Source organism: Mastigoproctus giganteus, chromosome 5 (genome assembly GCF_048544385.1).
Source record: "Mastigoproctus giganteus isolate SK-2022 chromosome 5, ASM4854438v1, whole genome shotgun sequence".
Taxonomy (NCBI): Eukaryota; Metazoa; Arthropoda; class Arachnida; order Uropygi; family Thelyphonidae; genus Mastigoproctus; species Mastigoproctus giganteus.
This window is the reverse complement of record NC_143579.1, coordinates 80395576-80415545: the sequence shown is the minus strand read 5'-3', so window position 1 is coordinate 80415545 and position 19970 is coordinate 80395576. Positions and strand designations below refer to the sequence as shown.

At 35.2% G+C, this 19970-nt stretch overlaps 1 protein-coding gene across 4 annotated transcripts in view; it reads left to right on the top strand.

The window, feature by feature from the left end:
- Positions 1-19970, top strand: part of LOC150085522 (ran GTPase-activating protein 1-like) — a 384391-nt gene that overhangs the window by 283098 nt on the left and 81323 nt on the right. For all 4 annotated transcript variants that reach the window (XM_090374091.1, XM_090374088.1, XM_090374089.1 and 1 more), the window contains exons 11-12: positions 7768-7860; positions 17263-17304. In XM_090374091.1, coding sequence (XP_090230217.1) covers positions 7768-7860; positions 17263-17304 — 135 coding nt within the window. The remainder of the gene's footprint in view (positions 1-7767; positions 7861-17262; positions 17305-19970) is intronic.

Sequence of the window (19970 nt, the reverse complement as noted above, 5' to 3'; positions counted from 1 at the left end):
ATTTGATGAATTTGAGGTATTGCTCAAAACATCAAAGGCAGATATTGTGGGAATTTCAGTGTCGTGGTGTCACACAGATATAAGGAATGAAGAACTGGAATTTGGGGAGTACAATGTCTACAGAAAGGATAGACAGGGTAGGAAGGGTTATGCTATTAGTTAAGAAATGCATAAAATCCAAGGAAGTGAAACAAGTCGACATTGCTGGACAGTGCAGTGTCGAGTCAGTTTGGTGTGACATAAGCATTGGCAGATCAAAATTGAGAGTAGGAGTGTGCTATAGGCCTAATGACTCTGATGAATATAATAAACTGTACAGGGAAATAGAGTGGACCAGTAAATCAGAGAGTCTTATAATGGGGGATTTTAATTTCCCAGATATTGACTGGAATTTGGGGGCTGGTCACTCACACACTAGCAAGGCTTTTGTGTATTTATTGGATGATTGTTTTCTACATCAGCATGTTCGGGAGGCAACTAGAGGGAGTAATACTCTTAATTTGATTATCAGTAGTGATTCTTCATGCATTAAGAATCTGCAGGTAAATAAACCACTAGGTGGCAGTGATCACAGTGTGCTGAAGTGGGATTTACTCAAAGAGGTAACTACCATTAGGAGTAAAGTGAAGGGTTATTGCTTTCGTAAAGGCGACTACGATGGACTGAGACAGTATTTAAATTCTATACAGTGGGACCAACTGATGATGTTACCAACAGCAAATTCAAAATCGGAAGCATTCAAAGAACTTTTATCTTGGAAGCTACTAGGCTTTACATACCAACTATGAAATATTGTTCAAGATTTAGGCCTAAGTGGATGTCAGATGAACTAATGAGACATATGGCAGAGAAGAAAAATGCATGGGATACATACAAATTAACACGTGACACAGAAGCCTATGATAGATACAAGTTGATCTGTAACCAAGTTACAAAGGAGGTTAGGCAGGCGAAGGCAGACTACGAGAAATCTTTGGCAAGGGATGCAAAGATAAACAGCAAAGAGTTCTTTATTTATGTAAACTCTAGAAGGAAGGGGATGAATCAGATTGGTCCACTTGATATCGATGGGTCAACTGTTGATGATCCTGCTCAGGTAGCTAACAAACTAAATGAATATTTTGCGTCGACATTCACACATGAGGAGTTATTCAGCAAGGGGAATGCCAGAGGTGTATTCAACTCTAGCAGTAAGCTACAGAATCTTGAAATAACTGGGAGTAAAGTGGAGGAGAAACTGTTGAAGATAAACACAAGAAAGGCACCCGGGGTGGATGGGATCTATCCAGTTATATTAAAGGAGGCAGCAAAGGAAGTAAGCAAACCCTTAGCCATAATTATGAGAGCTTCCTTGGACTCAGGGGAGGTACCCATAGATTGGAAATGTGCAAATGTGACCCCAATTCACAAAGGAGGATCAAAGGCTGACACAAGTAATTATAGACCTGTTAGTTTGACTTCTGTTCCCGGAAAATTAATGGAGGCACTGGTTAAAGAAGCACTGCAGGATCATTTAGACAAGACTTCAGTTATAGCTCAGACACAGCATGGTTTTGTTAAGGGGAAGTCTTGCCTGACCAACTTGATTGGATACTATGATGCAGTCACAAAAGAACTGGATGCAGGGAATAACTTTGATATTATATACTTGGATCTTAGAAAGGCTGTTGATACTGTTGCACATGGAAGACTGCTACACAAATTAGAGCAGTGTTGACATTGGAGGCAAATTGCTGCTATGGATAAAGGGGTGGTTGAGGGGGAGAAGACAGAGAGTGGTAATCAATGGACACTGCTCATCGTGGACTAATGTTATTAGTGGAGTCCCTCAGGGCTCAGTGTTGGGTCCATTATTGTTTTCTGTATTTATAAATGATATTGATGATGGTATATCAAGCTTAATGTCCAAGTTTGCAGACGATAGAAAGGTTGGCATGGTTGTCAAGGACACTACTGACACTATGCTGCTGCAACAGGATCTGGAAAGGTTGAGCAGATGGGCTGAGAGGTGGCAAATGAAGTTTAACATTGACAAATGTAAAGTACTACACATGGGAAACAGCAACCCCAGAGCAACGTATCAACTCTGTGGTACTACACTGACAGTGGTAGAGAATGAAAGGGATTTGGGGGTGGTTGTGCAGGCAGATATGAAGTTCTCTGAGCAGTGCAGACGGGCTGCAAGAGTAGCTCATGGAGTGTTGTCAATGATATACAGGAATTTTTCCAGCAGGGATAAGGAGGTGATTATTCCATTGTATAAGGCAATGGTCAGGCCACACCTAGAGTACTGTATACAGGTCTGGAGGCCTCATTTCAAGAAGGATGTAGAGCTGCTGGAACGAGTACAGAGAAGGGCAACAAGATTAGTGAATGGAACAAAGGGGTGCTCTTACGAAGAAAGGCTTAAGTTTTGCAAATTACAGTGTCTGGAGACTAGGCACCAGCGAGGTGATCTGATAGAGGTGTATAAAGCCTTGAATGGTTTAAGCATGCTCAATGCTGATGGGATTCTTCCTCTAGCTCAGAAAAATCACCTGAGAGGGCATAAATTCAAATTGAGGAAAGACAGATGTAGGATAGACGTGCGGAAATTTGCCTTTAGCCAGCGGGTGGTTGGTTGGTGGAACAGACTTCCATCCCTTGTGGTGGAGGTTGATAGCCTAAATAAGTTTAAGGCTCAGCTGGACGGGTATTTTGAACGAACAGAGGGGTGAAGTGGAAGTGGGGTTTTTTTTTTTTTTTTTGGCTGATTCTGCATAAGCTTGCTTTCTTGCATCAAATGCCTCTACTAATGCTAAATGTTTTAAAGTTCTGTTACTATTTGACTGCTGAAGCTTAACGGTCAAATGTTAAACTATTAGTCTGTGTATCTCCTCTAAAATAGCAGTTTTCCAACCCACCTAATACTGCCTTGATAGCAATAGCAAGCATCCTTGCATTCCTTTTATTTAAGTGTATGCCATCCTTGTTTACAAGGATGGCATGCATGTTAACAAGCACAGACATTCTGAGAAAAATTCTGTCCCACAAACCTTGGCCATTTGACTGACAAGGTTCTTATCATGTACCCTCTGTTAGGACTGCAAAATTCCAAACGTTTTCGATTTTAATCTTAAGTGTCTACTTTTTCTCAACACTGCTCAATACTTGTTTAATTGATCCTCATATTCCCGGGCACCTCCGTAGCCAGGTGGGCAGGAGCAGCAGTGCATAGCACACGCTTCTTAATTACACCGGGGTTCGAGCCCGTGCCCACCAAATACGGAGGATGCGGAAAGGTCAGGGAATGACCACCGCATATCCCCGGAGCGATATGGCCTTAGTTGCTAATGCTTCTAAATGCCAAATAACAAACAAACCTCATATTCCCAATTCTTAATATCATTGGCACCAATATGTATAACAGTATTACTTTTATGCTCTTAAAAGATAACTGTTTTACATCGTTAGCTTTAATCCTTAGCAGATATAACGTGGTCCTATTCCTCCTTTCCTTTTTGCACATATTTCTCATTTGCCTAAAGGTCACCATTTGCTGACTTAACCGATACTAAAAAATTTTCAAATTTGTTTAGTGTTCTCCTAGTATTGATGTATAAGCAAGTAAATGTGTGCTGTTTGTGTTTTAATAACACATTTCAAATCTTATGTGTAGCCCCAACCTTCCATGCTGTCCAGGACAGTTCTTGTCTGAATAGAAGCAATGCAGTATTCAATTCTCTCTCCTATGGCTATAATTAACTGTTAGTCTGTGTATCACACAAACAAAGTTTTCTGCCACACCCAATATTGCCTTGATAGTATCAGCAAATATTTGGGCACCCTTCTTTTAATAGGCATTGGTCCTGAGGAGAAATATACTACCCAGTAAGCCTTACCGTATCACTCCAAGATTAAGTTCAGTGACAAGGCTCATTCCAGATCACTCCTAACAGGGTGCCTCCGTAGCCAGGTGGGAAGGAGCAGCAGTGCGTAGCACATGCTTCTTGATTAGACCGGGGTTCGAGCCCGTCACCACCAAATACGGAGGATGCGGAAAGATCAGGGAATGACCACCGCATATCCCGGAGCAATATGGCCTTAGTTGCTAATGCTCCTAAAAAATCCAAATAACAACACTCCTAACATATGTTGCAAAATTGCAGGTACTTTTAAATTCAGCCCTAACTTGCAACTTTTTCTCAATCCTTTTAAAAACTTTGGTTGCCCTGTACTTAACATCGTTTGCACCAACATGCGCAGCAATATCACCTTTCATTCCCTCAAAAGAAGATAACTGTTCTGCAATAGCTTCAATTTTTGCCCCTGGCAGACGTAGCATGGTCCTTATAAGGTATAACATCAATATTATCTATTATTGTACAGTAAAAAGGAGTAACTTATATAATTAACATGAGAGAATTTGTTTATTGAAAAAACATCAGGCTCATTAATTCTTATTTTTTTACTATAATTTTCAAGTAAAAACAGAAAATATTGTGCTTGTGATGTGACCATCACAAGCACATTGCAGAAATAGTTCAAAGCAATTATTGGCACTTTCAGTGCTAAATTTCAGCTGGTAAACTGTTGCCCATAATTGTTACTTGCACCTGTAGAGATGAAATTTTCAAAATCTTCCCATCTTACCCTAATTTATAGTTTATAGTGATCTGAGATCACTTATGGGGATCAAATATGATTTTGAACTAGAATTGCAACAGAAGTGGTCACAAAGTAACTATTGCTGCCATCCTGTGCACAAATTGCACAGGATGGCAATAGTTACTTTTGTTGGCACTTTTGTTGCAATTCTAGTTTCAGAGTGTGGCATTCTTCTTGAAGTTATTTTATTCAAATTTTATTTTGATATCAGTTTTGATTTTGGAGTCCAACATTCCTGTTTACTGTCTAATTGCAGTGGTGCCAAAGGTAGCACTGACCTATGGCCAGTGCTACCTTTGGCACCACTGGAATGAACCAAGCAGAACCATGGTTGTTAATCCCTCTACCTCACTGATCAATAAAATTTAATTGAAAGATCCTACCTGTATCACCAATTCAAAAAGGGGATCAAAGGGTGAATTGAGTAATTACAGACCTATTAGTTTAACTTCTGTTCCAGGGAAAATAATGAAGTCACTGGTTAAAGAAGTAATGCAAGGATCATGTAGATAAGGCTCCAATTATACTTCAGACACAGCATGGGTTTGTTAAGGAGAAATCTTGTCTGCCAGTTTGATTGTGGTCACCAAGGAACTGGATGCAAAAAATAATAGATATTCCTTAACAATTTCATTTACCAATGATATTGTTAAGGAATATCAGTCTTAATGGCCAAGTTTGCAGATGATACAAAGTTGGCAGGATGGTTAATGGCAGTAATGATGGTATGCTATTGCAACAGGATCTGAACAAATTAGGCCGATGGGCTGAGAAATGGCAGTTGAAGTTTAACATTGATAAATACATAGTACTGCATATGGGCAGTAACCCTAGGGTAACGTACTAACTCTGTGGTACTGCACTCAGGATAGTGGAAAATGAAAAAAGACCTTGGGGTAATTATGCAGTTGGATGTGACTTTCTCTCATCAGTGCTGACAGGCTGTCAGGACAGCTCATGGGGTTTTGCCAATGACATACAGGAAATTTTCTAGCAAGGATACGGAGGTGATTATCCCATTGTCTAAGGCAATGGTCAGCCATACCTTGAGTACTACATTCAGGTCTGGAAGCCCCATTTTAGGAAGGATGTAGAGATGCTGGAATGAGTACAACGAAAGGGCAGTGAGATTGGTGAGTGGAACAAAGTGGTGCTCTTACCAAGAAATGCTTCAGTTCGGCAAATTGCAGCATCATCAGACTATGTATATGAGGGGCACAAATTCAAATTGAGGAAGGATTGTCATAGAATAGATGTACAGAAGTTTGCCTTTAGCCAGCGGATGATTGTTGGAACACTCTTCCATCTGTTGTGGAAGTTTATAGCTTAAATAAGTTCATGGACAAATTAGACAAACTATTGGAGGGAATGGATAGTGAAATGGGAATTATTTGTTTATTTATTTATTTATTTTATTTTTTTTGTTGATGTTGTATAAGCTTCCTTTCTTGCATCATTTGTCACTACTAATGCTAATGCCATTCGTGGTTATGTCTCTACTGTTGTAAATGGGCTATAAGAATAATATTTCATAATGTAGCATTTGAATAAAAAATAACATCTTACTAAATTTACTGTTTAAAACAGTAAACTTAGTAATTAATAAAAATACTAAGAAACAGTATTTGTAACTTACAAATACTGTTTCTGTATTTTTATGTAATAAAAGGCAGTGCAATTATTTTGGAGAAAATCTAGACTTCAACCTGCATAGAAAATTTGGCTTTAATTTTTAGAAGGAGTATAAATAATTTTCAGTTGTTTTGTGGTACTTTCTGTATGTCTTCAGTGACTTGATTTCTGTCTTTTTTTAGTGAATGTGTGTGCGGTGTTGAAGTGTAATAAGAATGGCAATCTATTCACTGAAGAAGTAAGACAGGATGTCTAATAATGTCTAAAAATTATCTGTATTCCTTCAAAAAATTAGCTTTCACTCTACTCAACCTGAAGTGCTTAGATTTTCACAATTTACTTAATGTTGAATAAGGAAAAAAGGTATCAATTTCTAGCATATGCCTATTGGTCTATACATTTTGAAAAAAAAAGTTTCTTTTGAAAAATTCTGTTTCGATTTACCAATGCACTGTGATGTTTAAAGAACAACTTAGTTGTTCTAAACTTTAAGTTGTTCTTTTAGCATCATAGTGCATAGGTAAATCAAAATAGAATTTTTTCTCAAGAAACATTTTTTTCAAAATGTATAGACTAATAGGCATATGCTAGAAGTAAATACCTTTTTCCTTAATCAACATTAAGTGTCTTTTCTTCCAGAAATTTAAATGCTGCATAGAATTAAATTGATTACCAAAAACACCAATTATGATCTTTTAAAGAGAAAAAAAAATCTGCAAGTGCAAAAATTAATACTGTCATCCATGTAACTAATGATGTCATGAAAAGTCACGCAACTACTGAAGTGTTGAGAGATCTCACCACCGATTTCACAATATATAAACAAAAGATTTCAAGGTAGGCATGATATGGATTTAATCAACTAATGATTTTTATTGTGAAATGGTAGTAACTTATTTTTCTCAGTGGTATAAATTTTTTTGGTTAATTACTTATTAATTTAATTTACATATTTATTTATTAATTTGCTGTCTTGCAAATTTAATTAATTAATTTCCATTAATTCTGGTACAGAAGGCATGATGTAATTTTTTATTTGTTGCACCTCTCCTAATATTTATTGTAATCCCATCAAAATACCCCAAGGGCTCATATCTGGTGAGTATGGGCTTAGCACCCAGGGTCCTGAGCTGGATATCATCATTCTTCTCTTTCTTGGTGATTTCCTTTTACTTCTCTCTCTCTCTCTCTCTCTCGCTCATGGTAACTCGGAAATTTTTTTTTAGCTGGTGCAGCATAAGCCTCAGGCTTCCTTGCTCTATATGGCTAGTAATAATAATAATAAATAAGTGTAATCCTGTGAGCAGTGCTTAAAATAAAAATCTTGCCCTGCTAATGCTATTAATTGAACAACATTTGTATTGATGGAGAATAAAAATTCGAAAAATTATTATTTAGTTTAAATATAAACAAATGGATGCAGATTGGATAGTTTGTTTCTGCAGTAAATATTTTGTGATACTAACTGCAAAATCTGTTTTCTTCTAGATTTCTGTATCTGACTTCCTGTCAAATCCATCACCTAACAATTTTCTCCAACTTGACAATAATAGAGCCTCACTTCTGCTGGCAGAATTAGGTGTAAGTTTTCTTATTTTCTTTTAGTGTATATATTTCACAAAATACTGATGTATGAATATGCTCCTCCAGAGCATATTCATACATCATCATTTTGTATGCTTTTCCTGCATTTGATTTTGAATTGTAATAAGATGACGAGACCTTTTGCATAAGTTATTTTTAAATTGTATGGAATCACCAGAAAAGATAAATCCACTATACATTTATAGCTGTTTGTAATCTTACTGGCTTCTCATCAGCTGGCAGTTGATCTGTATTAGCACACATATGGCGTGCTGTGCTGTGAATAATGTACTTGTCTAAATGAACAGCCAAGTAGTGAATAGAAGTAAAATTTCAGTTTAAAAACATGACTGTCATGCAAACCTTTAGCTTCTGGAATGGGCATGGGCTTTTTTTTTTTTTTTTTTTTTTTTTTTTACTGTGCAGTAGCTTAAATTAAATAATATTCTTATGCTTTATTTATTTTCAATTTCTCTCATGGAGCGATTGCCTTGGTCTTCAGTGAGATCATAAAGTCTCTGTGCTGGAAATTGAACACAGGTAAAGCACATAACATTTTTTTTTAATGAAAATAAAAAATAATGTTAATGAAATTTAGCAGTTCACTTAGACAAATAGAGCCATCGGCCAGCAGATAAGAAACCAGCAAGTTTTGAAACAGCTGTCCTGACTGTGTCACAGATTTTTAATGTATAACTGATGCTCTATACCACATATGGTCAGCCCGTGGGCCGTATCCAGCCCTCTACTTCTTTTGATCCGGCCCTAATCTATTTCAGCAAAGTGTGTCTGATTCATGGTGGGAGAAAACATGGTATGTTCTACGAACTCACATTAAGCTGATATCATATGACTGGTGCAAAACACACCATGTTTTCTCCCACCAAGGTTTCTTTCTCACTTTGACTAGCGGCGTGTGTTAATGTGTTACAACGTGTCAGTTCGGTGCCTGCATTGATGTTGTGTTCTGTTCAGTGCCTGTGGTGTAGAAGACAGTTTGTTTGACAGTTCTGAATATCGCTTATAAATTTGGGACAATGTCAGGGGTTATATCAAAAAAAAGAAAAGTAGATGCAGAGAATCGTCAATTTCAAGACAACTGGACGGAGGATTATTATTTTATTCTGAATGAAGGATTTCCTGAATGTTTGCTGTGCAAGCAATCCGTATCTGTCAACAAAGAATACAACTTGAAGAGACACTTTACTTCGAGACATGTGGATCACCAAAAAATTGATGGACAACTACGAAAAGATGAAATACAGAAGTTGAAGAAGAACTTGGATACCCAGCAACAAATGTTCAACAAGCAAAGAATGCAGCACCACAGCATTGTCAAAGCCAGCTTTGTGGTAAGCAAAAAAATCGCTAAGCATTTTAAGTCATTTGGTGAAGGAGAATTTATCAAAGAATGTCTGCTGGATGTTGTAAGTATAATATGTCCTGAAAAGAAAAAAGACTTTGAGAATATTCGTTTGTCGAGATGTACTGTTGTCCGACGGATAGAAATTATGGCTGATGATATCAAAAAAAGTTTAAAAGAGAAGATTGCTAGATTGAAGGCATTTTCAATTGCTTTGGATGACAGCACCGATGCCTCCGATACAACTAGCAATATCTCTTCGAGGAGTTGATGCGGATTTCAACATCACGGAAGAATTATTGGCACTTCGGCCATTAAAAGGAATAACTACCGGTGAAGATATATTTGAAACAGTCAACACAGTCTTCTAGAGATTTAGGCTTAAATGGAGTTCGCTATCTGGCATATGCATTGATGGAGCCCCTGCAATGGTTGATGAACGGAAGGGATTTATTGGAATAGTTCAGGAAAGAGCAATAGAACTACAGATCCATCAGGAAAATTTAACAAATTTTCACTGCATTATCCACCAACAAAATCTGTGTGCAAAATCGATTAAATTCACAAGTGTTATGGAAGTTGTAGTAGCCAGTATTAACTTTATTAAGTCATGTGCACTTAATCACCGCCAATTTAAGGAGTATTTGGCAGACCCATTTTCGGATTATGAAGATGTGTCTTATTATTGTGAAGTGAGGTGGTTGAGTAAAGGTAAAATGTTAAAACGATTTTATGATCTGAGACAAGACATTGCAGGTTTTATGGACATAAAAGGAAACACAATTAACCAAGTAAAAGATGATGAGTGGGTGTGTGATTTAGCATTTCTTGTAGGTGTCACCGGATACCTAAACGAACTGAATCTCAAATTGCAAAAACAAGAACAATTGTTTCATGAACTGCATGGACATGTCAAAGCTTTTTGTAATAAACTAAGATTGTTGGAAAGTCAGATAAGAGCTAAAAGTTGTTATCATTTTCCTACTCTAGCAACTCATAAAAATATCCCTTATAAATTGTTATGGAGAAGAACTGAAGGCACTAATAGAGCAATTTGATACAAGGTTTGCCGACTTCCAAAACAAAGACTCCACATTCGCTATATTTGCTTCCGATTGAGGCTGATGTAAATAATGTGCCAGAAAACTTACAGATGGAACTTATTGAGCTTCAGGTGGATTTAGTGCTAAAATCACAATTTAACAATATTGCTTTGACGGATTTTTATAAATTTTATTTGGTGGAAGAAAAATATATAAATTTACACGCCTTTTCAAGAAAAATCATTTGTCTTTTTGGCAGCACATATACGTGTGAACAGTTTTTTTTTTTTTTTTTTTTTCGACGAAGAAATACAATAAATCAAAAATTCGGACAAGAATAACAGACAAAAACCTCTAATTCTGTGTGATTATCCTTAAGTAATATTAATGTCAATATTGATAGTCTTGTAGTTCAAGTACAAGGCCAATCTTCACATTAAATTGTTATGTCGTTCATTATATTATAAAATTTATGTAGAGCTTTATACCAAAGCATTATATTATAAATAAATTAGTAAAATAATAAGAGGAGTTTACCTCAATATAGTGCGTAGAACACTTCCGTATGATACCCTCCGGAAATTAAAACGGAAAAAACGAAAAAATCGACAACTTACCGGTACATTAGAGTAAAAAATAAATAATTAAATAATCAATTTAACACAATTCAAATCAATTTAAAACAAATAAAAATCAAATTAACGCAATTAAAAGAATCTAACGAAAAAATAAGGAAGAAAAATCGTTTTTGAATATTTTCGTTAGATTCTTTTAATTGCGTTAATTTGATTTTTATTTGTTTTAAATTGATTTGAATTGTGTTAAATTGATTATTTAATTATTTATTTTTTACTCTAATGTATCGGAAAGTTGTCGATTTTTTCGTTTTTTCCGTTTTAATTTCTGGAGGGTATCATACGGAAGTGTTCTATGCACTATATTGAGGTAAACTCCTCTTATTATTTTACTAATATTATTATCAACGTAGAACATATTGAGTAGTACAGCTCTGATTCATACTATCTAATTATAAATAAATGAAATATGAAGTAGCAACTTGTTTTAATTCATTTAATATTAATTTATTTTATTTAATAATTTGGTCCGCCCTTGACTTGGAGACAGAATGATAATTTGGCCTCCAAACTAGGAAAGGTTGCCCGTGCATTCTCTATACAATTTAAAAAGATGTTAGCAACTACAGTTAAGCAGAACCATGGATATGGATAATGGTATTTGTCTCTTAATCTGAATATAGGCACAAGGTCCAGTACTCAATCCTCATCTTCAGTGAGAGTAGAAAATCTCTTTGCGATAGAAATCAAATGCAGTTATGGATTTTATTTATGAATTTTTCTACTGAATTGGCCAAAATGACCCTGAAAGTGGTAATATCTTGTATATGATTTTACAAAACTGCCAACAAGATTTGGGAAGGCCATATTGACTGGCACCGTGCATCTGTTATACCTGTACTATTTTGTTCTTTCATTTTTTTTATTATTATTTTCATGTTGTTATTATGTGATACTATGAATTTTTTATTTATTTGTGATCATTCCACTCTAACCACTTTAAATTATTTTTAATCGTTACTATGAATGATATATATTATTACAAAAAAGATAAAGCATGAGGGGGATGCCGAGATGGATGATTACAGAAATGGCCAGTCTAATAGTGCTGAAGAAGATGGCATGAGAAAGTTACTGAATGTCGAAACGTACTGAAGCCTACAAAAACGACAGGTTAATTTGTAATAGCACCACAGAAAAGGATACGTTGGCAGAGGCTGAGTATGAGAAGTACCTGCTAAGAAAGAAAAAATGCATGGTACCTCATAGGATTGACCATGGAACAGAAGAAAGTAGAATTAAAAGCAGGATAGATTTTATTGAAGCCTATATATAAGTGGGAGTTTTATGGGGGTTTATACTTGATAATTGCACAACATTTATAAACATACTAGTGTATAATGGAACAGATCGTTATACCCCACTCCACTTATAGGTCCCTAATTAGATCTTGTCTAGACTGAGCACCTATTTATGATTCTACTAGGGAGGGAGAGTGCTTTGGCACATCTCACCGTTATTCAAAGTTCTTTGCTTAGAATTGCCCTAGGTGCAAACAGAATGTCTCCAGTTCAAAGTCTGTATGTTAAGCTGCATGATCCTCCAATCAGTATCAAAAGAAAGAAGTTACTGTTTAACTATGCAGATAAAATTGAAATCTTCCCACCCATTCTATTTGGCCACTACTACAAGATCCACAGTGGTCAATCCATTACAGAAACAAACCTAGATCAAATCAGCCTACAGGCATCAGACTACAGAACTGTAGACAATGCTGGGATATTCACCTCCATAACATCCTCAGAGACCTCACTAACTTGGATGCCCCATGGATTACCATCACACTTCCTTGTGACGATTACTTTCAGCAATGGGACAAAGATGCTCTAGCAAACGTCAACACCCAACAAATACATCTTGCTCACACAGGAAAATATTCCGACTTTACTAAGACCTATACTGATGGTTTAAGGTCTGGTAATGAAGTGGGCACAGCTGCTGTTTTCTCTCATACAACTGTTTCTGTTTCACTTTACTGTTTCTGAGTGCAGCAGTTATACTGCTGAGTTACATGCCATTAAGATTGCCTTAGAAAATATTTCATGCCTGTCAGTCAACAAAAGCATAATATATACTGACTCACAGAGTGCTATCCTAGCTTTGAAAAATAACCACTCACCAAACAATTATTTACTAAAACATATAAGACATGAGCTGATATATCTCCAAGAGAATCAGCAAATGGTTATCTTCTGCTCGATCCAAGCTCACACTGGAATTCTGTGAAATGAATGTGCTGATCATGCTGCAAAACATCCTTCCAATGCAACTTTAACAAATGTTAAGACTAACAGATTAACAGCAGGTAGAGGTGAAAATGATTCTTGCACTGCTTCTATTGCAATGAGCAGCAGCCTAGAGAGCAAGTAGCTGGGTGTTTCAAGAGCTGCTGGAAGTCATCATGGAACAAGTAAATACATGGGCTGTGTTAGGGTAACTAAGAGTAAGAACAGGTGCATGTATACTTGCATGAACACCAATGCTAGAAGTATAGTAAATAAATTTGATGAATTTGAAGTGCTGATCAAGCCATCAAAGGCAGATATTATTGGGATATCAGAGACATGGTGTCACACAGATATAAGCAATGTAGAATTGGAATTTGGGGAGTATAATGTGTACAAAAAGGATAGACAGGATAGGAAGGGAGGTTATTGTTATTATTATTTATTTTTTTTTTTTTTTAGGAGCATTAGATTAGTTGCTATATTGCTCCAGGGATATGTGGTGGTCATTCCTTGACCTTTCCACAGGCTCGAACCCCGGTCTAATCAAGAAGCATGCTATGCACTGCTGCTCCTGCCCACCTGGCTACGGAGGTACCTAGGAAGGGAGGAGGGGTTATGCTGTAGTTAAGAAACACATAAAATCTAAGGAAGTGCATCCAGTTGACATGGGTGGACAGTGCAATGTTGAGTCTTTTTGGTATAACATAAACACTGGGTAAGGGAAAATGAGAGTAGGCATGTGTTATAGGCGTAATGACTCTGATGAGTACAGCGAACGGTTGTTCAGAGAAATAGTGGGCCAGTAAATCAGAATGTCTTGTAATGGGGGATTTTAACTTTCCAGATATTGACTGGAACTTGTGGGTTGGTCACTTGCACACTAGCAAGACTTTTGTGGATTTATTGGAGTATTGTTTTCTACAGCAACATGTTTGAGGGGCAGTCAAAGGGAGTAATACTCTTGATCTGATTATCAGTAGTGATTATTCATGCATTAAGTATTTGCAAATAAAAGAACCACTGGGTGACAGCAATCATAGTGTACTGATGTGGGATTTACTTAAAGATGTAACTACCATCAAGGGTAAAGGGAACAGTTTTTGCTTTCATAAAGGTGACTACAGTGGTCTCAGACAGTTTTTAAATTCTATACAGTGGGATCAAGGAAGCCTTCAGGGACTTAGTCTTGGAGGCTGCTAGGCTCTTCATACCAACTAAGAAATACTGCTCAAGGTTCAGGCCTAAATGGATGTCAGATGAACTAATAAGGCATGTGGCAGAGAAGAAAAATGTGGGATGCATATAAATTATCAGGTGACACAGAAACCTATGGCAGATATAAGCTAGTCTGTAATCAAGTCACAAAGGAGGTTAGGCAGGCAAAGGCAGATTAAGAGATATCATTGGCAAAGGATGCAAAGAAAAACAGCAAAAGAGTTCTTTACTTATGTAAACTCTAGAAGGAAGGGGATGAATCAGATTGGTACACTTAACATAGATAGTTCAACTATTGATGTTCCTGCTCAAGTAGCTGATAAACTGAATGACTATTTTGCATCTACATTCACACATGAGGAGTTATTCAAGGAGGGGAATGCCAGAAGTTTATCAAACTCTAACAGGGAGCTAAGTGATTTTGTAATAACTGAGAGCAAAGTGGAGGAAAAATTGTTGAAGTTAAACATAAAAAAAAAAGGAACCTGAGGTGGATGGAATCTATCCAGTTATATTGAAGGAAGCAGTGAGGGAAGTTAGCAAACCCTTAGCAATAATTATGAGAGCATCCTTATATTCAGGGGTGGTCCACATGGACTGGAAAAGTGCAAATGTATCCCCAATTCATAAAGGGGATTCAAATGGTGATACAAATAATTATAGACCTGTTTAACTTTTCTGTTCCAGGGAAAATAGATTAAAATAGATTCAAATTGAGGAAAGACAGTTGTAGAATGGGTGTGTGGAATTTTCCTTTAGCCAGCAGCTAGTTGATTGTCGGAACAGACTTCCATCTGTTGTGGAAGTTGATAGCTTAAATAAATTTAAGGCTGAATTAGAAAACATTTGGAGTGACTATGGATGAAATGGGAAGGTTTTTTTTTTACTTCTTATGCTATATAAGCTTGCTTTCTTGCATTATATGCTAATATAATTAAAAGCATCAAAACCTATCCTCGAGCTGATATTGGCTTAGACCACTGTCCACTAATAGGGAATCTGATTAAAAAATTTTAAAAAATCAAGAGTAAGGAACTGAAGAGAGGCTGGGACAAAGAAAAACTTAGCCAGCTTGTATGTAGGAGACATTTCACAAGTACAACTGAAGAACAAATGGAGGATAGTAATTTTCACTACTAGATAGAGATCCAGAATCTGAGTGGACCTTGTTCAAGAAGATAATGATAGATGCTGAAAATGCAATTTTTTGACAAGCCCAGAGGAAAGCCAAACAGCAGTGGATGACAAGCAAAATATTAGATCTAATGGACCACAGGAAAAACTTTAAGAACGGAGATGTAGAAAAATATAAGGTGTATGATTATTTCCATAGCTGCCATTGTCCACATTTACAATGCAGAATTCATCACTTTTACTTGATTTGACCCTTCTCTCTCCATCTCAACAGTGTAATAAAGTTGGTGATAAAGATAACTTTTTTTTTTTTTTTTTAATTTTCCATGTTTCTGTTTATTTTCATTAAAAAATTGACCATTAGGTATGCTATGGTAGTCTATATCGCAAAATAGAAACACATCATAATATTGTTTTTCTTTGTTTATGTTCAGTAATATCCTAGCACTTGAGTAGTGTGAAGCTAATGTAACAGTGCCTTTAAGTGAGATGTCAAAAAATACTACTTAAAATTTCAAGAAATTTTAAGTAGTATTTTTTCTCTACACAAGAAATTCTATGTATTGTAAAATATTAAATGTGTTTGCCCTGCGTACCATATGTAGATGTAATTTATCAAAATCAAGTGGCAGGCAGTGCGTTGTAATCAAGCGTTTGTAAACATGGAAGCATATGCATAAGGCACTACACTACAGTATAGTGCATAAAAAGAAATGGAAAAATATATGTAGAATTTCATAGTGACTACGTCATACATGCTGAATGTTTATTCATCTTTTGTCATAGAACATATTCTTCTGAGTTTTGTTACTCATGCAGGTTTCAGAAATATGTTTTCAAATGGCAAAATGCCAAAAAAAAATAAAATAAAATATAAAAAAAATACATTTGTGAAAAACAAAAGCAAAAGGCTTTGTTAATGAAATTGCACAGGCAAGAAAAGAAATGGTAGTGATGGCTCTGAAAAATGGGCCATTTTCAATTGTTACAGATGGCTGTAATCAAAGTAATTCCATGCTATATCCAGTTGTGACATTTTATAATAATAAAAAAAAAAAAATCATCAAATCAAAAGCTGCTTGCTCTCAATGCCAGCACTGGAAGCTGGCTTTATTAGGGTACAACATTGAACAACCTAAAACCGTGTACGATTCCTTCAAAAAACTGTCAGGCACTTAGTATTGATAATTCATCAGTATGGTAAGCCTGAAAACTGAAGTAGCAAGGGTATTAAAAGAGGAGATGTTAATAGGCTGTCTTGTCGTCTTATTAATTTGTGTGCTGAAAAGAGCTGCATGCTTTTCTGTTGACAGCAGGTGAATATTTGGCAGAAATTTACTACTATCTAAAATAAAGTGCCAAAAGGAAAGATAGATTTAAACAATTTCAACTGACATCCAAGAAAGGTGAAAGAAATCATTTGTACAAAATACATATTGCTGTTTTTTTACTTTTCATAAAATAATATACATATGAAAGCAGCTAATATGCTTTAATAAGAAGAATCAGTTATGGAAAAAATCCACCTGGCTCCCTTCTTGCATGTGGCAGAAAAATGATACAAAATCTGCAGGGAAAGTCAAGGATTGAAGTTTAAAATTTGTTGAACATCCTGTTCATACATAATAATTTTTAAAAAATCAATTAAGCTATGAGTAGTTACATATCTAATAAAAATTGTTATATTGCAATTTAGAGGGGGGGAAAAATGCAATGGCAAGTATAATATATAATTTTCTCTGTGTATATAACATACAACAATTATCTTTCTCTTTTATTAGGAAAAACCATCTTTAGAACAGTATATAGATGTCTTCTTTAAGGTAACTTTTAATTTTTTTACTTTAAAAAATTTTAAAAACTAATTTCAAATTCTACTAAGATTATAAATTTTTTAATTGATATACAAAAGTTTCTGGCCTACCATAAGAAAGAGTGAAGCAGTCTGGAAATGATGCATCTGTACAACTTTTATTTATCATAGTAATGTCTGTGGGGTACATGTTTGATGCAACATTCCGTTCCATCATCTTTTCTAGATCTCCTCTGTGACATTGCAGTGGTTTTGCCACGTCACTCATTTGGAGAAGTCTAGGTTTGAATCCCATTGGAGACAAGAAATTCTTCAATCAGGGTGTAATTAACTGATTTTGGACAGAAGGAGTAGGCTTTTCCCTGTGAGTCTATGCAATATGCAAAGCTATGCAATATGCCAATTGGCCTGTGAACACACAATTGTATACACATGATACACACACGCAGGACAATATGGCCTTAGAGGCAAATATGTTATTTGATAGTATAAACCAGAGCTGTGGTGCTCAGTACGTTCTACATTGATTTCAATATTTGTAAAAGAATAAGAGAGTTTACCTCAACATGATACATAGAACACTTTTGTATGATACTCTGGAGAAATTAAAGCTAATATAACATTAAGGTAAAAATTAAATTGAAAACAACTAAAAAATCGAAAATATTACAAAAATAAAAAAAATTGAAAACAAATTGTTTTCAATTTATTTTTTACTGTAATGTAATATTTTCGATTAAATGTTATGTTATATTTGTTTTAATTTCTGGAGAGTATCATACGGAAGTGTTCGACATATCGTATTGAGGTAAACTTCTCTTATTCTTTTGCAAATATGTTATGTAAATAAAAATAACTTTTTCCAAAAAAAAATCCTTATGTAGAGTCCACTGTCTTTGTCCTCTGACCATGCCTTGACTTTATGAATAACATCATTATTTGTCCCAAATGATATTGTGCCAGTTTTGAAATGTTGTATGAACATTTTAAAATAATTTTTACTTGTTTGTTAAAAGCAGAATCTGGTTGTTAAACATGTCCCATCTCTCAAAAGTTAATCCTTTACAGCAGTGGGGTCCAACCTTTTCCCGTACAGGAAAAATATTCAAAGTTAGATTTGTTTTGTGGGTCGCACTGAGTGATTCGAGAAAAATTAGTGTTACATTTTCCATATATCTTGTTACATGTAAAAGGAAGTTTCTATTTTTCTTGTTACCATTTTTTAGTTTCAGGTTATATTAGTAAAATAATAAGAGGAGTATACCTCAATATACTATCAGAGCTCTGATTCATACTATCAAGTTTCAGGTTATATATAAAAAAATGCAAGTTCCCAACACTTATGTGCAACAAATCTGTCAGTGATTTCTTTTTTAAATTTCATTAAAATTATAAAAGTATGACTTACTTTTGTTTTTTAAAAAATACTTTACGTTTTACTTTTAAATGCTCACTTTAGAAAATTTACAACCTGTAAAGGATCACTGCTTTTCAATATTAAGGGGAATAAATAAATATAATGATATTCCTAAAATTGAAAATATTCAAAAATTTTATTAATAAATACACAATAACATTTACTGAATAAAACTTAACATTTAATGAGATGATTGAGGCTGAATGTTCAAAATTTGGTTGAAAATTTGTGACACCAGTTCTCAATTCAGAATGAAGATGCTCATCTGTTATTCTCTTTCTTTTTAAATATTTATTTGATTTTATGCATGAAAAAATTTGCTCACAAACATACATTGATTCGAACAGAGTAGTCATTTTCGTAGCATTTTCTTTTATTAGCGGAAAATCTTCAGATGGTAAAGCCTTGTAAAATTCAAGTAGTTTAATTTTGTAGTCCCTATACTAATTTATGAACCATGTTTTGGCTTAAAGATCAATAATTTCAAGTTGCAAGCTGGGATTGTAGTTTTTAGCCATAGAAGTAAATGGATTCTCAAACAAGCTTGTCTTTTTCATGTATCTTATATCAACAAATCAACTTTCAAACTCATCAAAAAGTAATTGTATTAACGAGAGGCAATGATTCTTTGGAAAAATGTTTCTCTTTTAGCTCTGTACAACCTTCAGTGAACTAAATTATCTTGCTCAATATGGGATTTAAATAATAACTTATTCTGAAATGATTTGATGTCACCATACAAATCAGAGACCAATTTTCCTTTCCCTTGTAGTTTTAAATTATGATCATTTAAATGACTAGAAATGTCTGTAAGAATTGCAAGATCAAACAGCCGCTGCCGCTCCATATTTGATAGTTGTTTTATTGGTTTCCTTTTTTCTGTCATAAAAATATCAGTTTCATAACACAGTTGAAATCAACGACTAAGCCATCTCACTGCACTATGAAAAAATATATCTTCATATTCAGCTTCACTTTCTAAAAAAGAGACTGGGGAACATATGGTGATTAAGACCATGTGATCTTATAAAATTTACAGATGAAATAACCATATTCATAATGTGTTGGAGAACTAATACTTTCCCACAGAGAGCTTCTTGATGCACAATGCAGTGAATTCCAATTGGAGGTTCGGCTCTGATATCTAATTTTCTTGGTTATTCTACCCATAAGCCCAATGTTTATATCAATCATATTTTTTGCACCATCAGTTGTGACTCCTACCAGGTTTTTAATATTTAATCCTAACTTTTCAATAG